This window comes from Salvelinus namaycush, unplaced genomic scaffold, assembly GCF_016432855.1.
Source record: "Salvelinus namaycush isolate Seneca unplaced genomic scaffold, SaNama_1.0 Scaffold1130, whole genome shotgun sequence".
NCBI classification, from domain to species: Eukaryota; Metazoa; Chordata; class Actinopteri; order Salmoniformes; family Salmonidae; genus Salvelinus; species Salvelinus namaycush.
This window is the reverse complement of record NW_024057821.1, coordinates 48248-66516: the sequence shown is the minus strand read 5'-3', so window position 1 is coordinate 66516 and position 18269 is coordinate 48248. Positions and strand designations below refer to the sequence as shown.

Sequence of the window (18269 nt, the reverse complement as noted above, 5' to 3'; positions counted from 1 at the left end):
CTCTAACCCCTGACCTCTAACCCTAACCTCCACCTGGTGAGGAGGCAGCTTCCTGGGTTCTATCCTGATAGATAACACACGTTACAGTACAACCACCTCTAACCCCTGACCTCTAACCCTAACCTCCACCTGGTGAGGAGGCAGCTTCCTGGGTTCTATCCTGATAGATAACACACGTTACAGTACAACCACCTCTAACCCCTGACCTCTAACCCCTGACCTCTAACCCTAACCTCCACCTGGTGAGGAGGCAGCTTCCTGGGCTCTATCCTGATAGATAACACACGTTACAGTACAACCACCTCTAACCCCTGACCTCTAACCCTAACCTCCACCTGGTGAGGAGGCAGCTTCCTGGGCTCTATCCTGATAGATAACACACGTTACAGTACAACCACCTTAACCTCTAACCCTAACCAACCACCTTCACCTCTAACCCCTGACCTCTAACCCTAACCAACCACCTTCACCTGATGCCTGCTAGAACTGAACCAACATCCTTGGTGTTACTAGGCACCACACTCTTGGCCAAATCAGTAATTAATGAAATAGCTATAAATTTACTCTGGCACGTCACGACCTGTTAACGGTAGGTCGCGACGTGTCAAAGTAAATGTATAACTATTTCATGAATTACTGATTTGGCCAAGTGCATCTGCACTCTCTGTTTTAGCAGCGGTCTCTGCTCAGTTTGGCAGCTGAGCGAGTGTGAGAGGGAGATGCCGGTGTGCTTCTCGGTTCACCGGATCTTTTTTTCTGTAGGTTATTTTTGAAGATCGCAGCGCTGTGGTTCAGGCAGCAGACGATGCGCCGTCAGCCACTGACGTGTCATTCTCACTCGCCATCACTCACCGCTGTCATCAAATGGACTCATGCTAGCCACAAGTTGTGTCTGAGCTCAATCGTCATGAAACGCAAATACAGCGATGAGTTTCTCTCTCTTTCATAGAAACGTATAACGAGGAGCGCCCACAATGTGTTTTGTGCTTAGTAATGAGTCTCTCATATAACGAACAAATGAATAAAACGACACGTCCTGACCAAAACATCCACAGCATGACGGTAAACCCAGGGAGTTCTATCAGAACAGGGCAGAATGCTTCAGGAAACTGCTTCCTGACCAAAACATCCACAGCATGACGGTAAACCCAGGGAGTTCTATCAGAACAGGGCAGAATGCTTCAGGAAACTGCTTCCTGACCAAAACATCCACAGCATGACGGTAAACCCAGGGAGTTCTATCAGAACAGGGCAGAATGCTTCAGGAAACTGCTTCCTGACCAAAACATCCACAGCATGACGGTAAACCCAGGGAGTTCTATCAGAACAGGGCAGAATGCTTCAGGAAACTGCTTCCTGACCAAAACATCCACAGCATGACGGTAAACCCAGGGAGTTCTATCAGAACAGGGCAGAATGCTTCAGGAAACTGCTTCCTGACCAAAACATCCACAGCATGACGGTAAACCCAGGGAGTTCTATCAGAACAGGGCAGAATGCTTCAGGAAACTGCTTCCTGACCAAAACATCCACAGCATGACGGTAAACCCAGGGAGTTCTATCAGAACAGGGCAGAATGCTTCAGGAAACTGCTTCCTGACCAAAACATCCACAGCATGACGGTAAACCCAGGGAGTTCTATCAGAACAGGGCAGAATGCTTCAGGAAACTGCTTCCTGACCAAAACATCCACAGCATGACGGTAAACCCAGGGAGTTCTATCAGAACAGGGCAGAATGCTTCAGGAAACTGCTTCCTGACCAAAACATCCACAGCATGACGGTAAACCCAGGGAGTTCTATCAGAACAGGGCAGAATGCTTCAGGAAACTGCTTCCTGACCAAAACATCCACAGCATGACGGTAAACCCAGGGAGTTCTATCAGAACAGGGCAGAATGCTTCAGGAAACTGCTTCGACAGTGGATAAGTAAGTCAGCTAGCGAGACATTGTCATTTTATAACAGGTGTTGATTAGCAGAAATAATGGAGTACTCTCTCTCATAGTAGTAGATGTGAGTTTCTCTTTCAAACAATCCCATGGTCTTGTACACAGCTAATAGCTAACATTCGCCAAAGCAAGCTAGCTACTGATAGGGCAACCCTAAGTAACAGTACATGAAGATGAAAAAATGATCAGGCCTACTGTACATCTTACTGTAGAAATTATTGTTGAAAACTAGTCTAGGTTGGAACTGTTGCTGTTAAAATACAATAATAATTGTTATTCTGAACTGGAATGAACTGATTAAAGCAAGATGCTTCTTGAGGTAAACCCAGTCACACAGTTCTGGGTTGCTCATCTACAGCAGGAAGTGGTCTCCTGCTTGACTGAGAAAGCAGTAGATGTTCTGGTCCAGTTTGGCACCTCATGTCTATACGAGACAGGGTTCTCAACTCTTACATACTTCAAAAAAAATAACAAGTACAGAAACAGACTCAATGCTGAGCATCACTTTTGTGCTGCACTGCCAAAAACTGAGCCCAGAATAGACATACTTGTTGAAAACTTCAACCAGCCACAGACCTCTCATTGGGACTGTGTGTGTGTGTGTGTGTGTGTGTGTGTGTGTGTGTGTGTGTGTGTGTGTGTGTGTGTGTGTGTGTGTGTGTGTGTGTGTGTGTGTGTTTGTTTGTTTGTTTGTTTGTTTGTTTGTTTGTTTGTTTTCTGGGCTACATCTGTGTGATGTGATTAATCAGTTTATTCTCGTTCAGATATATTTTTTAATGTTTTGTATTTTTTTAAACAGCAACAGTTCCAACCTAGACTTTCTTTCTACAGTAAGATGTACAGTAATTTCTACAGTAAGATGTACAGTAATTTCTATAGTAAGATGTACAGTAATTTCTATAGTAAGATGTACAGTAATTTCTACAGTAAGATGTACAGTAATTTCTATAGTAAGATGTACAGAAATTTCTACAGTAAGATGTACAGTAATTTCTACAGTAAGATGTACAGTAATTTCTACAGTAATTTCTACAGTAAGATGTACAGTAATTTCTACAGTAAGATGTACAGTAATTTCTACAGTAAGATGTACAGTAATTTCTACAGTAAGATGTACAGTAATTTCTACAGTAAGATGTACAGTAATTTCTACAGTAAGATGTACAGTAATTTCTACAGTAAGATGTACAGTAATATCTACAGTAAGATGTACAGTAATTTCTACAGTAAGATGTACAGTAATTTCTATAGTAAGATGTACAGTAATTTCTACAGTAAGATGTACAGTAATTTCTATAGTAAGATGTACAGTAATTTCTACAGTAAGATGTACAGTAATTTCTACAGTAAGATGTACAGTAATTTCTACAGTAAGATGTACAGTAATTTCTACAGTAAGATGTACAGTAATTTCTACAGTAAGATGTACAGTAATTTCTATAGTAAGATGTACAGTAATTTCTACAGTAAGATGTACAGTAATTTCTATAGTAAGATGTACAGTAAGATGTACAGTAAGATGTACAGTAATTTCTACAGTAAGATGTACAGTAATTTCTATAGTAAGATGTACAGTAATTTCTATAGTAAGATGTACAGTAATTTCTACAGTAAGATGTACAGTAATTTCTATAGTAAGATGTACAGTAATTTCTACAGTAAGATGTACAGTAATTTCTACAGTAAGATGTACAGTAATTTCTATAGTAAGATGTACAGTAATTTCTATAGTAAGATGTACAGTAATTTCTACAGTAAGATGTACAGTAATTTCTACAGTAATTTCTACAGTAAGATGTACAGTAGACTTGATCATTGTTCATCTCTACTGTGTCTTAGTGTTGCACTAAGCCTGTGTGTCTGTTCTGTTATTCATCTGTGTGATGTGATCAACCAGTTTGTTCCAGTTCAGAATGTAAATGATGTGTTGTATGTTAGCAGCAACAGGTCCAACATAGACAGATATGTAATAGTGTTTTAATGGGGGGAAATAAACATGAATAGATATTTATATGAATATTATATTTTCATTGCTATTTGTTTTTATCTATATTGCATTTGTTTTAGGCATAAGGGCAATGAAATGTACCGATATTTATGTATAGTTGCATATTTACCTTACCTTGGGACCCAGGAAAACAACATTTCTAAATTGGGTCCCAGGCTGAACATTTTTTAAGAACCGCTGGACTGAGGAGATACAGTCTAATAGACCTCCTCTAATGGGGTTGAGGAGATACAGTCTAATAGACCTCCTCTAATGGGGTTGAGGAGATACAGTCTAATAGACCTCCTCTAATGGGGTTGAGGAGATACAGTCTAATAGACCTCCTCTAATGGGGTTGAGGAGATACAGTCTAGTAGACCTCCTCTAATGGGGTTGAGGAGATACAGTCTAGTAGACCTCCTCTAATGGGGTTGAGGAGATACAGTCTAATAGACCTCCTCTAATGGGGTTGAGGAGATACAGTCTAGTAGACCTCCTCTAATGGGGTTGAGGAGATACAGTCTAGTAGACCTCCTCTAATGGGGTTGAGGAGATACAGTCTAATAGACCTCCTCTAATGGGGTTGAGGAGATACAGTCTAATAGACCTCCTCTAATGGGGTTGAGGAGATACAGTCTAATAGACCTCCTCTAATGGGGTTGAGGAGATACAGTCTAATAGACCTCCTCTAATGGGGTTGAGGAGATACAGTCTAATAGACCTCCTCTAATGGGGTTGAGGAGATACAGTCTAATAGACCTCCTCTAATGGGGTTGAGGAGATACAGTCTAGTAGACCTCCTCTAATGGGGTTGAGGAGATACAGTCTAATAGACCTCCTCTAATGGGGTTGAGGAGATACAGTCTAGTAGACCTCCTCTAATGGGGTTGAGGAGATACAGTCTAATAGACCTCCTATAATGGGGTTGAGGAGATACAGTCTACTAGGCCAGCATAATAGGTACAGTAAGTGAAGACATTCAGTATTTGATGTGCTCATGTACCTCAGTGATCCCTGTAGGCGCTGTAGACAGTCGGGGGCCAGGGCTTCACGTCGTCGGGACTCCAGGAAACGCTGGGTGTGTTTGAGCAGCGACTGGCTTGGAGGGAAGAGACCACAGCACAGCCACAGCAACTGCCAGCCCTGCTCCAAACTGAACCTGACACCAACATCAACACCATCATTATCATCATCAGAGACAACAGCACAGCCACAGCAACTGCCAGCCCTGCTCCAAACTGAACCTGACATCAACATCATCATTATCATCATCAGAGACAACAGCACAGACACAGCAACTGCCAGCCCTGCTCCAAACTGAACCTGGACTGGCGATGTTACAACATTATTGTTACAGACTCAGCAACACCACATTAGGAAAAACTCTTCTTCCCCCTGTGTTGTACAACCTCCCATCTACGTATAGGAGCAGTGGCGACCCGTCATTAAGGCAGGTGGGGCCCCAAATGTTTTGAGCCCCACATTTTTGCTAAAAAAATGTCCTTTCCTCTGTTGTCCTTTTCAGTTGTCCTCTCCTCCGTTGTCCTCTCCTCCGTTGTCTTCTCCTCTGTTGTCTTCTGTTGTCCTCTCCTCTGTTGTCTTCTGTTGTCCTCTCCTCTGTTGTCTTCTGTTGTCCTCTCCTCTGTTGTCCTCTCCTCTGTTGTCTTCTGTTGTCCTCTCCTCTGTTGTCTTCTGTTGTCCTCTCTGTTGTCTTCTGTTGTCCTCTCCTCTGTTGTATTCTGTTGTCCTCTCCTCTGTTGTCCTCTCCTCTGTTGTCTTCTGTTGTCCTCTCCTCTGTTGTCCTCTCCTCTGTTGTCTTCTGTTGTCCTCTCCTCTGTTGTCTTCTGTTGTCCTCTCTGTTGTCTTCTGTTGTCCTCTCATCTGTTGTCTTCTGTTGTCCTCTCCTCTGTTGTCCTCTCCTCTGTTGTATTCTCCTCCGTTGTCTTCTCCTCTGTTGTCTTCTGTTGTCCTCTCCTCCGTTGTCCTCTCCTCTGTTGTCTTTTGTTGTCCTCTCCTCTGTTGTCTTCTGTTGTCCTCTCCTCTGTTGTCTTCTGTTGTCCTCTCCTCTGTTGTCTTCTGTTGTCCTCTCCTCTGTTGTCTTCTGTTGTCCTCTCCTCTGATGTCTTCTGTTGTCCTCTCCTCTGATGTCTTCTGTTGTCCTCTCCTCTGATGTCTTCTGTTGTCCTCTCCTCTGATGTCCTCTGTTGTCCTCTCCTCTGTTGTCTTCTGTTGTCCTCTCCTCTGTTGTCTTCTGTTGTCCTCTCCTCTGATGTCCTCTGTTGTCCTCTCCTCTGATGTCTTCTGTTGTCCTCTCCTCTGTTGTCCTCTCCTCTGATGTCTTCTGTTGTCCTCTCCTCTGTTGTCTTCTGTTGTCCTCTCCTCTGTTGTCTTCTGTTGTCCTCTCTGTTGTCTTCTGTTGTCCTCTCCTCTGTTGTCTTCTGTTGTCCTATCCTCTGTTGTCCTATCCTCTGTTGTCTTCTGTTGTCCTCTCCTCCGTTGTCTTCTGTTGTCCTCTCCTCTGTTGTCCTCTCCTCTGTTGTCCTCTCCTCCGTTGTCCTCTCCTCCGTTGTCCTCTCCTCCGTTGTCCTCTCCTCCGTTGTCCTCTCCTCCGTTGTCCTCTCCTCTGTTGTCCTCTCCTCTGTTGTCTTCTGTTGTCCTCTCCTCTGTTGTCCTCTCCTCTGTTGTCCTCTCCTCTGTTGTCCTCTCCTCTGTTGTCCTGTCCTCTGTTGTCTTCTGTTGTCCTCTCCTCTGTTGTCCTCTCCTCCATTGTCATCTCCTCCGTTGTCCTCTCCTCTGTTGTCCTCTCCTCTGTTGTCCTCTCCTCTGTTGTCCTCTCCTCTGTTGTCCTCTCCTCTGTTGTCTTCTGTTGTCCTCTCCTCCGTTGTCTTCTGTTGTCCTCTCCTCCGTTGTCCTCTCCTCTGTTGTCCTCTCCTCCGTTGTCTTCCGTTGTCCTCTCCTCCGTTGTCCTCTCTTCTGTTGTCCTCTCCTCTGTTGTCCTCTCCTCTGTTGTCCTCTCCTCTGTTGTCTTCCGTTGGCCTCTCCTCCGTTGTCCTCTCCTCCATTGTCCTCTCCTCTGATATCCTCTCCTCCGTTGTCTTCTATTGTCCTCTCCTCTGATGTCCTCTCCTCCGTTGTCTTCTGTTGTCCTCTCCTCTGTTGTCCTCTCCTCCGTTGTCCCCTCTTCTGTTGTCCTCTCCTCTGTTGTCTTCTCCTCTGTTGTCCTCTCCTCTGTTGTCCTCTCCTCTGATGTCCTCTCCTCCGTTGTCTTCTGATGTCCTCTCCTCCGTTGTCTTCTATTGTCCTCTCCTCTGATGTCCTCTCCTCTGTTGTCCTCTCCTCTGATATCCTCTCCTCCGTTGTCTTCTGTTGTCCTCTCCTCTGATGTCCTCTCCTCCGTTGTCTTCTGTTGTCCTCTCCTCTGTTGTTCTCTCCTCTGTTGTCATATCCTCTGTTGTCATATCCTCTGTTGTCTTTTGTTGTCCTCTCCTCTGTTGTCCTCTCCTCCATTGTCCTCTCCTCTGTTGTCCTCTCCTCCGTTGTCCTCTCCTCTGATGTCCTCTCCTCTGTTGTCCTCTCCTCTGTTGTCCGCTCCTCTGTTGTCTTCTGTTGTCCTCTCCTCTGTTGTCTTCTGTTGTCCTCTCCTCTGTTGTCTTCTGTTGTCTTCTCCTCTGATGTCTTCTGTTGTCCTCTCCTCTGTTGTCTTCTGTTGTCCTCTCCTCTGTTGTCCTCTCCTCTGTTGTCTTCTGTTGTCCTCTGCTCTGTTGTCTTCTGTTGTCCTCTCCTCTGTTGTCTTCTGTTGTCCTCTCCTCTGATGTCTTCTGTTGTCCTCTCCTCTGATGTCTTCTGTTGTCCTCTCCTCTGTTGTCTTCTGTTGTCCTCTCCTCTGTTGTCTTCTGTTGTCCTCTCCTCTGATGTCCTCTCCTCTGTTGTCCTCTCCTCTGATATCCTCTCCTCCGTTGTCTTCTATTGTCCTCTCCTCTGATGTCCTCTCCTCTGTTGTCCTCTCATCCGTTGTCTTCTCCTCTGTTGTCTTCTGTGGTCCTCTCCTCTGTTGTCTTCTGTTGTCCTCTCCTCTGTTGTCTTCTGTTGTCCTCTCCTCTGTTGTCTTCCGTTGTCCTCTCCTCTGATATCCTCTCCTCCGTTGTCTTCTATTGTCCTCTCCTCTGTTGTCTTCTGTTGTCCTCTCCTCTGTTGTCCTCTCCTCCGTTGTCCCCTCTTCTGTTGTCCTCTGTTGTCCTCTCCTCTGATATCCTCTCCTCCGTTGTCTTCTATTGTCCTCTCCTCTGATGTCCTCTCCTCCGTTGTCTTCTGTTGTCCTCTCCTCTGTTGTCCTCTCCTCCGTTGTCCCCTCTTCTGTTGTCCTCTCCTCTGTTGTCCTCTCCTCTGTTGTCTTCTGTTGTCCTCTCCTCTGTTGTCTTCTGTTGTCCTCTCCTCTGATGTCTTCTGTTGTCCTCTCCTCTGTTGTCTTCTGTTGTCCTCTCCTCTGTTGTCTTCTGTTGTCCTCTCCTCTGTTGTCCTCTCCTCTGATGTCCTCTCCTCTGTTGTCCTCTCCTCTGATGTCCTCTCCTCTGATATCCTCTCCTCTGTTGTCTTCTATTGTCCTCTCCTCTGATGTCCTCTCCTCCGTTGTCTTCTGTTGTCCTCTCCTCTGTTGTTCTCTCCTCTGTTGTCATATCCTCTGATGTCCTCTCCTCTGTTGTCCTCTCCTCTGATATCCTCTCCTCTGTTGTCTTCTATTGTCCTCTCCTCTGATGTCCTCTCCTCTGTTGTCTTCTGTTGTCCTCTCCTCTGTTGTCCTCTCCTCCGTTGTCTTCTGTTGTCCTCTCCTCTGTTGTCTTCTGTTGTCCTCTCCTCTGTTGTCCTCTCCTCCGTTGTCTTCTGTTGTCCTCTCCTCCGTTGTCTTCTGTTGTCCTCTCCTCTGTTGTCTTCTGTTGTCCTATCCTCTGTTGTGTTCTGTTGTCCTCTCCTCTGTTGTCCTCTCCTCTGATATCCTCTCCTCTGATATCCTCTCCTCTGTTGTCTTCTGTTGTCCTCTCCTCTGTTGTCTTCTGTTGTCCTCTCCTCTGTTGTCTTCTGTTGTCCTCTCCTCTGTTGTCTTCTGTTGTCCTCTCCTCTGTTGTCTTCTGTTGTCCTCTCCTCTGATGTCTTCTGTTGTCCTATCCTCTGTTGTGTTCTGTTGCCCTCTCCTCTGTTGTCCTCTCCTCTGATGTCCTCTCCTCCGATGTCTTCTGTTGTCCTCTCCTCTGTTGTCTTCTGTTGTCCTCTCCTCTGTTGTCCTCTCCTCTGTTGTCTTCTGTTGTCCTCTCCTCTGTTGTCCTATCCTCTGTTGTCTTCTGTTGTCCTATCCTCTGTTGTCCTATCCTCTGTTGTATTCTGTTGTCCTCTCCTCTGTTGTCTTCTGTTGTCCTATCCTCTGTTGCCCTCTCCTCCGATGTCTTCTGTTGTCCTCTCCTCTGTTGTCTTCTGTTGTCCTCTCCTCTGTTGTCCTATCCTCTGTTGTCTTCTGTTGTCCTATCCTCTGTTGTCCTATCCTCTGTTGTCTTCTGTTGTCCTCTCCTCTGTTGTCTTCTGTTGTCCTCTCCTCTGTTGTAGTCTGTTGTCCTCTCCTCTTCTGTCTTCTGTTGTCCTCTCCTCTGTTGTCCTCTCCTCTGATGTCCTCTCCTCTGTTGTCCTCTCCTCTGATGTCCTCTCCTCTGATATCCTCTCCTCCGTTGTCTTCTATTGTCCTCTCCTCTGATGTCCTCTCCTCCGTTGTCTTCTGTTGTCCTCTCCTCTGTTGTTCTCTCCTCTGTTGTCATATCCTCTGATGTCCTCTCCTCTGTTGTCCTCTCCTCTGATATCCTCTCCTCTGTTGTCTTCTATTGTCCTCTCCTCTGATGTCCTCTCCTCTGTTGTCTTCTGTTGTCCTCTCCTCTGTTGTCCTCTCCTCCGTTGTCTTCTGTTGTCCTCTCCTCCGTTGTCTTCTGTTGTCCTCTCCTCCGTTGTCTTCTGTTGTCCTCTCCTCTGTTGTCTTCTGTTGTCCTCTCCTCTGATATCCTCTCCTCTGATATCCTCTCCTCTGTTGTCTTTTGTTGTCCTCTCCTCTGTTGTCTTCTGTTGTCCTCTCCTCTGTTGTCTTCTGTTGTCCTCTCCTCTGTTGTCTTCTGTTGTCCTGTCCTCTGTTGTCTTCTGTTGTCCTCTCCTCTGTTGTCTTCTGTTGTCCTCTCCTCTGTTGTGTTCTGTTGCCCTCTCCTCTGATGTCCTCTCCTCCGATGTCTTCTGTTGTCCTCTCCTCTGTTGTCTTCTGTTGTCCTCTCCTCTGTTGTCTTCTGTTGTCCTCTCCTCTGTTGTGTTCTGTTGCCCTCTCCTCTGATGTCCTCTCCTCTGTTGTCTTCTGTTGTCCTCTCCTCTGTTGTCTTCTGTTGTCCTCTCCTCTGTTGTCCTATCCTCTGTTGTCTTCTGTTGTCCTCTCCTCTGTTGTCCTATCCTCTGTTGTATTCTATTGTCCTATCCTCTGTTGTATTCTGTTGTCCTCTCCTCTGTTGTCCTCTCCTCTGTTGTCTTCTGTTGTCATCTCCTCCGTTGTCCTCTCCTCCGTTGTCCTCTCCTCCGTTGTCCTCTCCTATGTTGTCCTCTCCTCTGTTGTCCTCTCCTCTGTTGTCCTCTCCTCTGTTGTCCTCTCCTCTGTTGTCCTCTCCTATGTTGTCCTCTCCTCTGTTGTCTTCCGTTGTCCTCTCCTCCGTTGTCCTCTCCTCTGTTGTCCTCTCCTCTGTTGTCCTCTCCTATGTTGTCCTCTCCTCTGTTGTCTTCCGTTGTCCTCTCCTCCGTTGTCCTCTCCTCTGTTGTCCTCTCCTCTGTTGTCCTCTCCTCTGTTGTCCTGTCCTCTGTTGTCCTCTCCTCTGTTGTCCTCTCCTCTGTTGTCCTCTCCTCTCTTGTCCTCTCCTCTCTTGTCCTCTCCTCTCTTGTCCTCTCCTCTCTTGTCCTCTCCTCTCTTGTCCTCTCCTCCGTTGTCCTCTCCTATGTTGTCCTCTCCTCTGTTGCCCTGTTTCAAATATCTTTCCAAAAGGGTTCATTCTACCATGTATTTAGATTACAGTTAAAAAGCCCCTCATGATTTACATAGATTAAGTCTACCCCTGGACTGACATTAAGAATCTCCATTGAACATTTCATATTTTTAGTCTTTGCTAATCCATATCCGCGTCTGGGAAGCAGGCCCTAACAGTCTACCTGTTGTTGTACAGGCCCTAACAGTCTACCTGTTGTTGTACAGGCCCTAACAGTCTACCTGTTGTTGTACAGGCCCTAACAGTCTACCTGTTGTTGTACAGGCCCTAACAGTCTACCTGTTGCCCTAACAGTCTACCTGTTGTTGTACAGGCCCTAACAGTCTACCTGTTGTTGTACAGGCCCTAACAGTCTACCTGTTGTTGTACAGGCCCTAACAGTCTACCTGTTGTTGTACAGGCCCTAACAGTCTACCTGTTGCCCTAACAGTCTACCTGTTGTTGTACAGGCCCTAACAGTCTACCTGTTGCCCTAACAGTCTACCTGTTGCTGTACAGGCCCTAACAGTCTACCTGTTGCCCTAACAGTCTACCTGTTGCCCTAACAGTCTACCTGTTGTTGTACAGGCCCTAACAGTCTACCTGTTGTTGTACAGGCCCTAACAGTCTACCTGTTGCCCTAACAGTCTACCTGTTGTTGTACAGGCCCTAACAGTCTACCTGTTGTTGTACAGGCCCTAACAGTCTACCTGTTGTTGTACAGGCCCTAACAGTCTACCTGTTGCCCTAACAGTCTACCTGTTGTTGTACAGGCCCTAACAGTCTACCTGTTGTTGTACAGGCCCTAACAGTCTACCTGTTGCCCTAACAGTCTACCTGTTGTTGTACAGGCCCTAACAGTCTACCTGTTGCCCTAACAGTCTACCTGTTGTTGTACAGGCCCTAACAGTCTACCTGTTGCTGTACAGGCCCTAACAGTCTACCTGTTGTTGTACAGGCCCTAACAGTCTACCTGTTGTTGTACAGGCCCTAACAGTCTACCTGTTGCTGTACAGGCCCTAACAGTCTACCTGTTGCTGTACAGGCCCTAACAGTCTACCTGTTGCTGTACAGGCCCTAACAGTCTACCTGTTGTTGTACAGGCCCTAACAGTCTACCTGTTGTTGTACAGGCCCTAACAGTCTACCTGTTGTTGTACAGGCCCTAACAGTCTACCTGTTGTTGTACAGGCCCTAACAGTCTACCTGTTGTTGTACAGGCCCTAACAGTCTACCTGTTGTTGTACAGGCCCTAACAGTCTACCTGTTGTTGTACAGGCCCTAACAGTCTACCTGTTGCTGTACAGGCCCTAACAGTCTACCTGTTGTTGTACAGGCCCTAACAGTCTACCTGTTGTTGTACAGGCCCTAACAGTCTACCTGTTGCCCTAACAGTCTACCTGTTGTTGTACAGGCCCTAACAGTCTACCTGTTGCTGTACAGGCCCTAACAGTCTACCTGTTGCCCTAACAGTCTACCTGTTGTTGTACAGGCCCTAACAGTCTACCTGTTGTTGTACAGGCCCTAACAGTCTACCTGTTGTTGTACAGGCCCTAACAGTCTACCTGTTGCCCTAACAGTCTACCTGTTGTTGTACAGGCCCTAACAGTCTACCTGTTGTTGTACAGGCCCTAACAGTCTACCTGTTGTTGTACAGGCCCTAACAGTCTACCTGTTGTTGTACAGGCCCTAACAGTCTACCTGTTGCCCTAACAGTCTACCTGTTGTTGTACAGGCCCTAACAGTCTACCTGTTGCCCTAACAGTCTACCTGTTGTTGTACAGGCCCTAACAGTCTACCTGTTGTTGTACAGGCCCTAACAGTCTACCTGTTGCCCTAACAGTCTACCTGTTGTTGTACAGGCCCTAACAGTCTACCTGTTGTTGTACAGGCCCTAACAGTCTACCTGTTGTTGTACAGGCCCTAACAGTCTACCTGTTGCCCTAACAGTCTACCTGTTGTTGTACAGGCCCTAACAGTCTACCTGTTGTTGTACAGGCCCTAACAGTCTACCTGTTGCCCTAACAGTCTACCTGTTGTTGTACAGGCCCTAACAGTCTACCTGTTGTTGTACAGGCCCTAACAGTCTACCTGTTGCCCTAACAGTCTACCTGTTGTTGTACAGGCCCTAACAGTCTACCTGTTGTTGTACAGGCCCTAACAGTCTACCTGTTGTTGTACAGGCCCTAACAGTCTACCTGTTGTTGTACAGGCCCTAACAGTCTACCTGTTGCCCTAACAGTCTACCTGTTGTTGTACAGGCCCTAACAGTCTACCTGTTGTTGTACAGGCCCTAACAGTCTACCTGTTGTTGTACAGGCCCTAACAGTCTACCTGTTGTTGTACAGGCCCTAACAGTCTACCTGTTGTTGTACAGGCCCTAACAGTCTACCTGTTGTTGTACAGGCCCTAACAGTCTACCTGTTGCTGTACAGGCCCTAACAGTCTACCTGTTGCTGTACAGGCCCTAACAGTCTACCTGTTGTTGTACAGGCCCTAACAGTCTACCTGTTGCCCTAACAGTCTACCTGTTGTTGTACAGGCCCTAACAGTCTACCTGTTGCCCTAACAGTCTACCTGTTGTTGTACAGGCCCTAACAGTCTACCTGTTGCTGTACAGGCCCTAACAGTCTACCTGTTGTTGTACAGGCCCTAACAGTCTACCTGTTGCCCTAACAGTCTACCTGTTGCCCTAACAGTCTACCTGTTGTTGTACAGGCCCTAACAGTCTACCTGTTGCTGTACAGGCCCTAACAGTCTACCTGTTGTTGTACAGGCCCTAACAGTCTACCTGTTGCCCTAACAGTCTACCTGTTGTTGTACAGGCCCTAACAGTCTACCTGTTGTTGTACAGGCCCTAACAGTCTACCTGTTGTTGTACAGGCCCTAACAGTCTACCTGTTGTTGTACAGGCCCTAACAGTCTACCTGTTGCTGTACAGGCCCTAACAGTCTACCTGTTGTTGTTGCTGGTCATCTGTTTCATGATCTGACAGTAGATCTCGTCTCTCAGGGCCTCGTCCTTGGTGGCTGGGCCAAAGATCTGGTCTGTCAACTCTAGAGGACTCTGTATCTGCTTTGTGGGGTAGTCCCCCATGTACTTCAGGATAGGTACACACAGGTCAAGGACTGGTAGGAACACATCTCTGAAAACTGTATTTAAACAAACTGCATGTCATTTGCCATCCTACCACAAAAAGACATTTAACACATTTAGACACGTACAATAAGTGCAACTGGTGTTTCCACATGTCATATATATTTTGCATCTTCAGTCTGCATCGCTGTCCATGTACTTTGGGTCTGAATAGAAAGCCAGGTAGTGACAACCTTTTATTTTCTTCAGTAAGGGCGTCACTGAAGACCAGAATATGTCACTCTAGATAAGAGCACTTGCTAAATTACAACAACAAAAAAATGCAATGTTGAGGCGATTCCAAAGATGCTCTTGAAGATAATGTTGAAGTAGTCTGTCGGTGAGAAGGTAGTACATCTATCATTTAAAGGATATCAGTGAAGGCCAGGCAGGCCCGGTGGCTGAGCTCAGAGTTCCCCGCCAACTTCTTAAGAAGGGGCTGTTTGATTGGCTCCCTGGAGTTGACCCACAGCCTCTCAGGGGCCACGTTCTTAGAGATCACCTGACGGTTCACGTCCTTGATGGGCTGCCTGGAGGGACAGACAGAAGCACAGGACTTTTAGGAGCTGTTAAAATCAGGATGATTTCCCATATATATTACTATATATATAATATATAATTATATATTACAGGTGTTAGTTCTATACCATATATATCGAAATATTATTGGCTATACTATTATCACTTTTCTGTTAATATCGTATTAGAAGTTTCTCTGTTACCTGAAGTACTCATAGGAGAACTGTTACCTGAAGTACTCATAGGAGAACTGTTACCTGAAGTACTCATAGGAGAACTGTTACCTGAAGTACTGTTACCTGAAGTACTGGTAGTAGAACTGTTACCTGAAGTACTCATAGGAGAACTGTTACCTGAAGTACTCATAGGAGAACAGCTACCTGAAGTACTCATAGGAGAACTGTTACCTGAAGTACTCATAGGAGAACTGTTACCTGAAGTACTCATAGGAGAACTGTTACCTGAAGTACTGTTACCTGAAGTACTCATAGGAGAACTGTTACCTGAAGTACTCATAGGAGAACTGTTACCTGAAGTACTCATAGGAGAACTGTTACCTGAAGTACTCATAGGAGAACTGTTACCTGAAGTACTCATAGGAGAACTCTTTGAGGGACACGGGGGCCACTCGCTCCACGGTGCCTGTCTCCTTCTGATTGGCTGCCATGATGCTCTTCCTCTGGTCAGGTGACAGGTTAAGAAGACTCTGGAAACATTTTATGTTGACATTTTAGTAATTTAACCTGACTGATAATGATCAGTTTATTGAAATAAGGTAGGTAAAACAATCACAAATCATAATGAATAAAACCTTCTTCAAAATAGCATCATCAATAGCAGTAAGAGGAAAGGAAAGAATCGATTTCTTCAGCCCATATTTCAACTTAGATAGTAAAACAAGAACATGAGTTCATACAATGACTTCATTGGTAGGTTTGGTGAGAGTGGGCGGGACAATGCGTTCATACCATGATTTCATTGGTAGGTTTGGTGAGAGTGGGCGGGACAATGCGTTCATACCATGATTTCATTGGTAGGTTTGGTGAGAGTGGGCGGGACAATGCGTTCATACCATGATTTCATTGGTAGGTTTGGTGAGAGTGGGCGGGACAATGTGTTCATACCATGACTTCATTGGTAGGTTTGGTGAGAGTGGGCGGGACAATGCATTCATACCATGACTTCATTGGTAGGTTTGGTGAGAGTGGGCGGGACAATGCGTTCATACCATGACTTCATTGGTAGGTTTGGTGAGAGTGGGCAGGACAATGTGTTCCTACCATGACTTCATTGGTAGGTTTGTGAGAGTGGGCGGGACAATGTGTTCATACCATGACTTCATTGGTAGGTTTGGTGAGAGTGGGCAGGACAATGTGTTCATACCATGACTTCATTGGTAGGTTTGGTGAGAGTGGGCAGGACAATGTGTTAATACCATGACTTCATTGGTAGGTTTGGTGAGAGTGGGCGGGACAATGTGTTAATACCATGACTTCATTGGTAGGTTTGGTGAGAGTGGGCGGGACAATGTGTTCATACCATGACTTCATTGGTAGGTTTGGTGAGAGTGGGCGGGACAATGTGTTCATACCATGACTTCATTGGTAGGTTTGGTGAGAGTGGGCGGTACAATGTGTTAATACCATGACTTCATTGGTAGGTTTGTGAGAGTGGGCGGGACAATGCGTTCATACCATGACTTCATTGGTAGGTTTGGTGAGAGTGGGCGGGACAATGCGTTCATACCATGACTTCATTGGTAGGTTTGGTGAGAGTGGGCAGGACAATGCGTTCATACCATGACTTCATTGGTAGGTTTGTGAGAGTGGGCAGGACAATGCGTTCATACCATGACTTCATTGGTAGGTTTGGTGAGAGTGGGCGGGACAATGCGTTCATACCATGACTTCATTGGTAGGTTTGGTGAGAGTGGGCAGGACCAGGATAGCGTCGGTGGGTACCGCCCCCGTCTTGCCGGTGCGTTCGTTCTTGCCCTTGATCCAGCCGCGGCCGACAGTCAGCTCGTCGTCTTTAATGAGGACTATCAGCTCTCCTTTCTTAAAGCTCAGGAACGTAGGGTCGTCTATATGAGAGAGAGACAGAAAGAGAGAGAGAGAGAGAGTGTTTAATTTCCCCAAATTAGAGAGTGTCATTTCCCCAAATTTGAAACCCTTATTCAAGGTTTCAAAGACCTCTCTGATGAGAGTAGGCTACCCGTCCTGTTGGGGGAGGATGCAGAGAGCTGTGGGTTGGCAGCGTACTACATTGCTGCCTGCCATAAGATGAGGGACAGTGTCTGACAGACCAACCAACCTGCACATGTACTCTACTCTATGCTTATTGTTAACTGTATGGTTATTTTGACCCTTGGTTATTGTTGTTACAGTTTTAAATGTCCAAAGCTTTGGCAATATGTACATTGTTGTGTCATGCGAATAAAGCAAATTAGAGAGAGACAGAGAGGGAAAGAAGAGAGAGACTGAGGGAAAGAAGAGAGAGAGAGAGACTGAGGGAAAGAAGAGAGAGAGAGAGAGAGAGACTGAGGCAAAGAAGAGAGAGAGAGAGACTGAGGGAAAGAAGAGAGAGAGAGAGAGAGACTGAGGGAAAGAAGAGAGAGAGAGAGAGACTGAGGGAAAGAAGAGAGAGAGAGAGAGAGAGACTGAGGAAAAGAAGAGAGAGAGAGAGACTGAGGGAAAGAAGAGAGAGAGAGAGAGAGAGACTGAGGGAAAGAAGAGAGAGAGAGAGAGAGAGAGACTGAGTGAAAGAAGAGAGAGAGAGAGACTGAGGGAAAGAAGAGAGAGAGAGAGAGACTGAGGGAAAGACTGAGGGAAAGAAGAGAGAGAGAGAGAGAGAGACTGAGGGAAAGAAGAGAGAGAGAGAGAGAGAGAGAGAGACTGAGTGAAAGAAGAGAGAGAGAGAGACTGAGGGAAAGAAGAGAGAGAGAGAGAGACTGAGGGAAAGAAGAGAGAGAGAGAGACTGAGGGAAAGAAGAGAGAGAGAGAGACTGAGGGAAAGAAGAGAGAGAGACTGAGGGAAAGAAGAGAGAGAGAGAGACAGGGAAAGAAGAGAGAGAGAGAGAGAGACTGAGGGAAAGAAGAGAGAGAGAAACCACAAAATGGGACAAACACCAAAGTGAGACTCCGCATGCAGAAATATCCTCCGTGTACACCGTAAAACACCAAATAATGCAGAGCAGAGTTAGGCCGATAACCGCTAATGATCAAAATCCAGAAAAGAGACGTTAAATTCTACAACCACCTAAAAGGAAGCGATTCCCAAACCTTCCATAACAAAGCCATCACCTACAGAGAGATGAACCTGGAGAAGAGTCCCCTAAGCAAGCTGGTCCTGGGGCTCTGTTCACAAACACAAACACACCCCACAGAGCCCCAGGACAGCAACGAAATTACACCTAACCAAAATCATGAGGAAACTAAAAGATAATTACTTGACACATTGGAAAGAATTAACAAAAAAACAGAGCAAACTAGAATGCTATTTGGTCCTAAACAGAGAGTACACAGTGGCAGAATACCTGACCACTGTGACTGACCCAAACTTAAGGAAAGCTTTCACTATGTACAGACTCAGTGAGCATAGCCTTGCTATTGAGAAAGGCCACCGTAGGCAGACCTGGCTCTCAGGAGAAGACAGG

General features: G+C 46.1%; 1 protein-coding gene across 1 annotated transcript in view; it reads right to left on the bottom strand.

Annotated features, from left to right (window-relative positions):
- LOC120035885 (unconventional myosin-VIIa) overlaps positions 1–18269 on the bottom strand; it is a gene marked incomplete at its 5' end in the record, with an annotated part of 84334 nt that overhangs the window by 17832 nt on the left and 48233 nt on the right. Inside the window, 5 exons of the mRNA XM_038982349.1 lie at positions 4940–5095; positions 13917–14070; positions 14471–14625; positions 15199–15320; positions 16516–16697. Of these exons, the coding sequence (XP_038838277.1) occupies positions 4940–5095; positions 13917–14070; positions 14471–14625; positions 15199–15320; positions 16516–16697 (769 nt within the window). The remainder of the gene's footprint in view (positions 1–4939; positions 5096–13916; positions 14071–14470; positions 14626–15198; positions 15321–16515; positions 16698–18269) is intronic.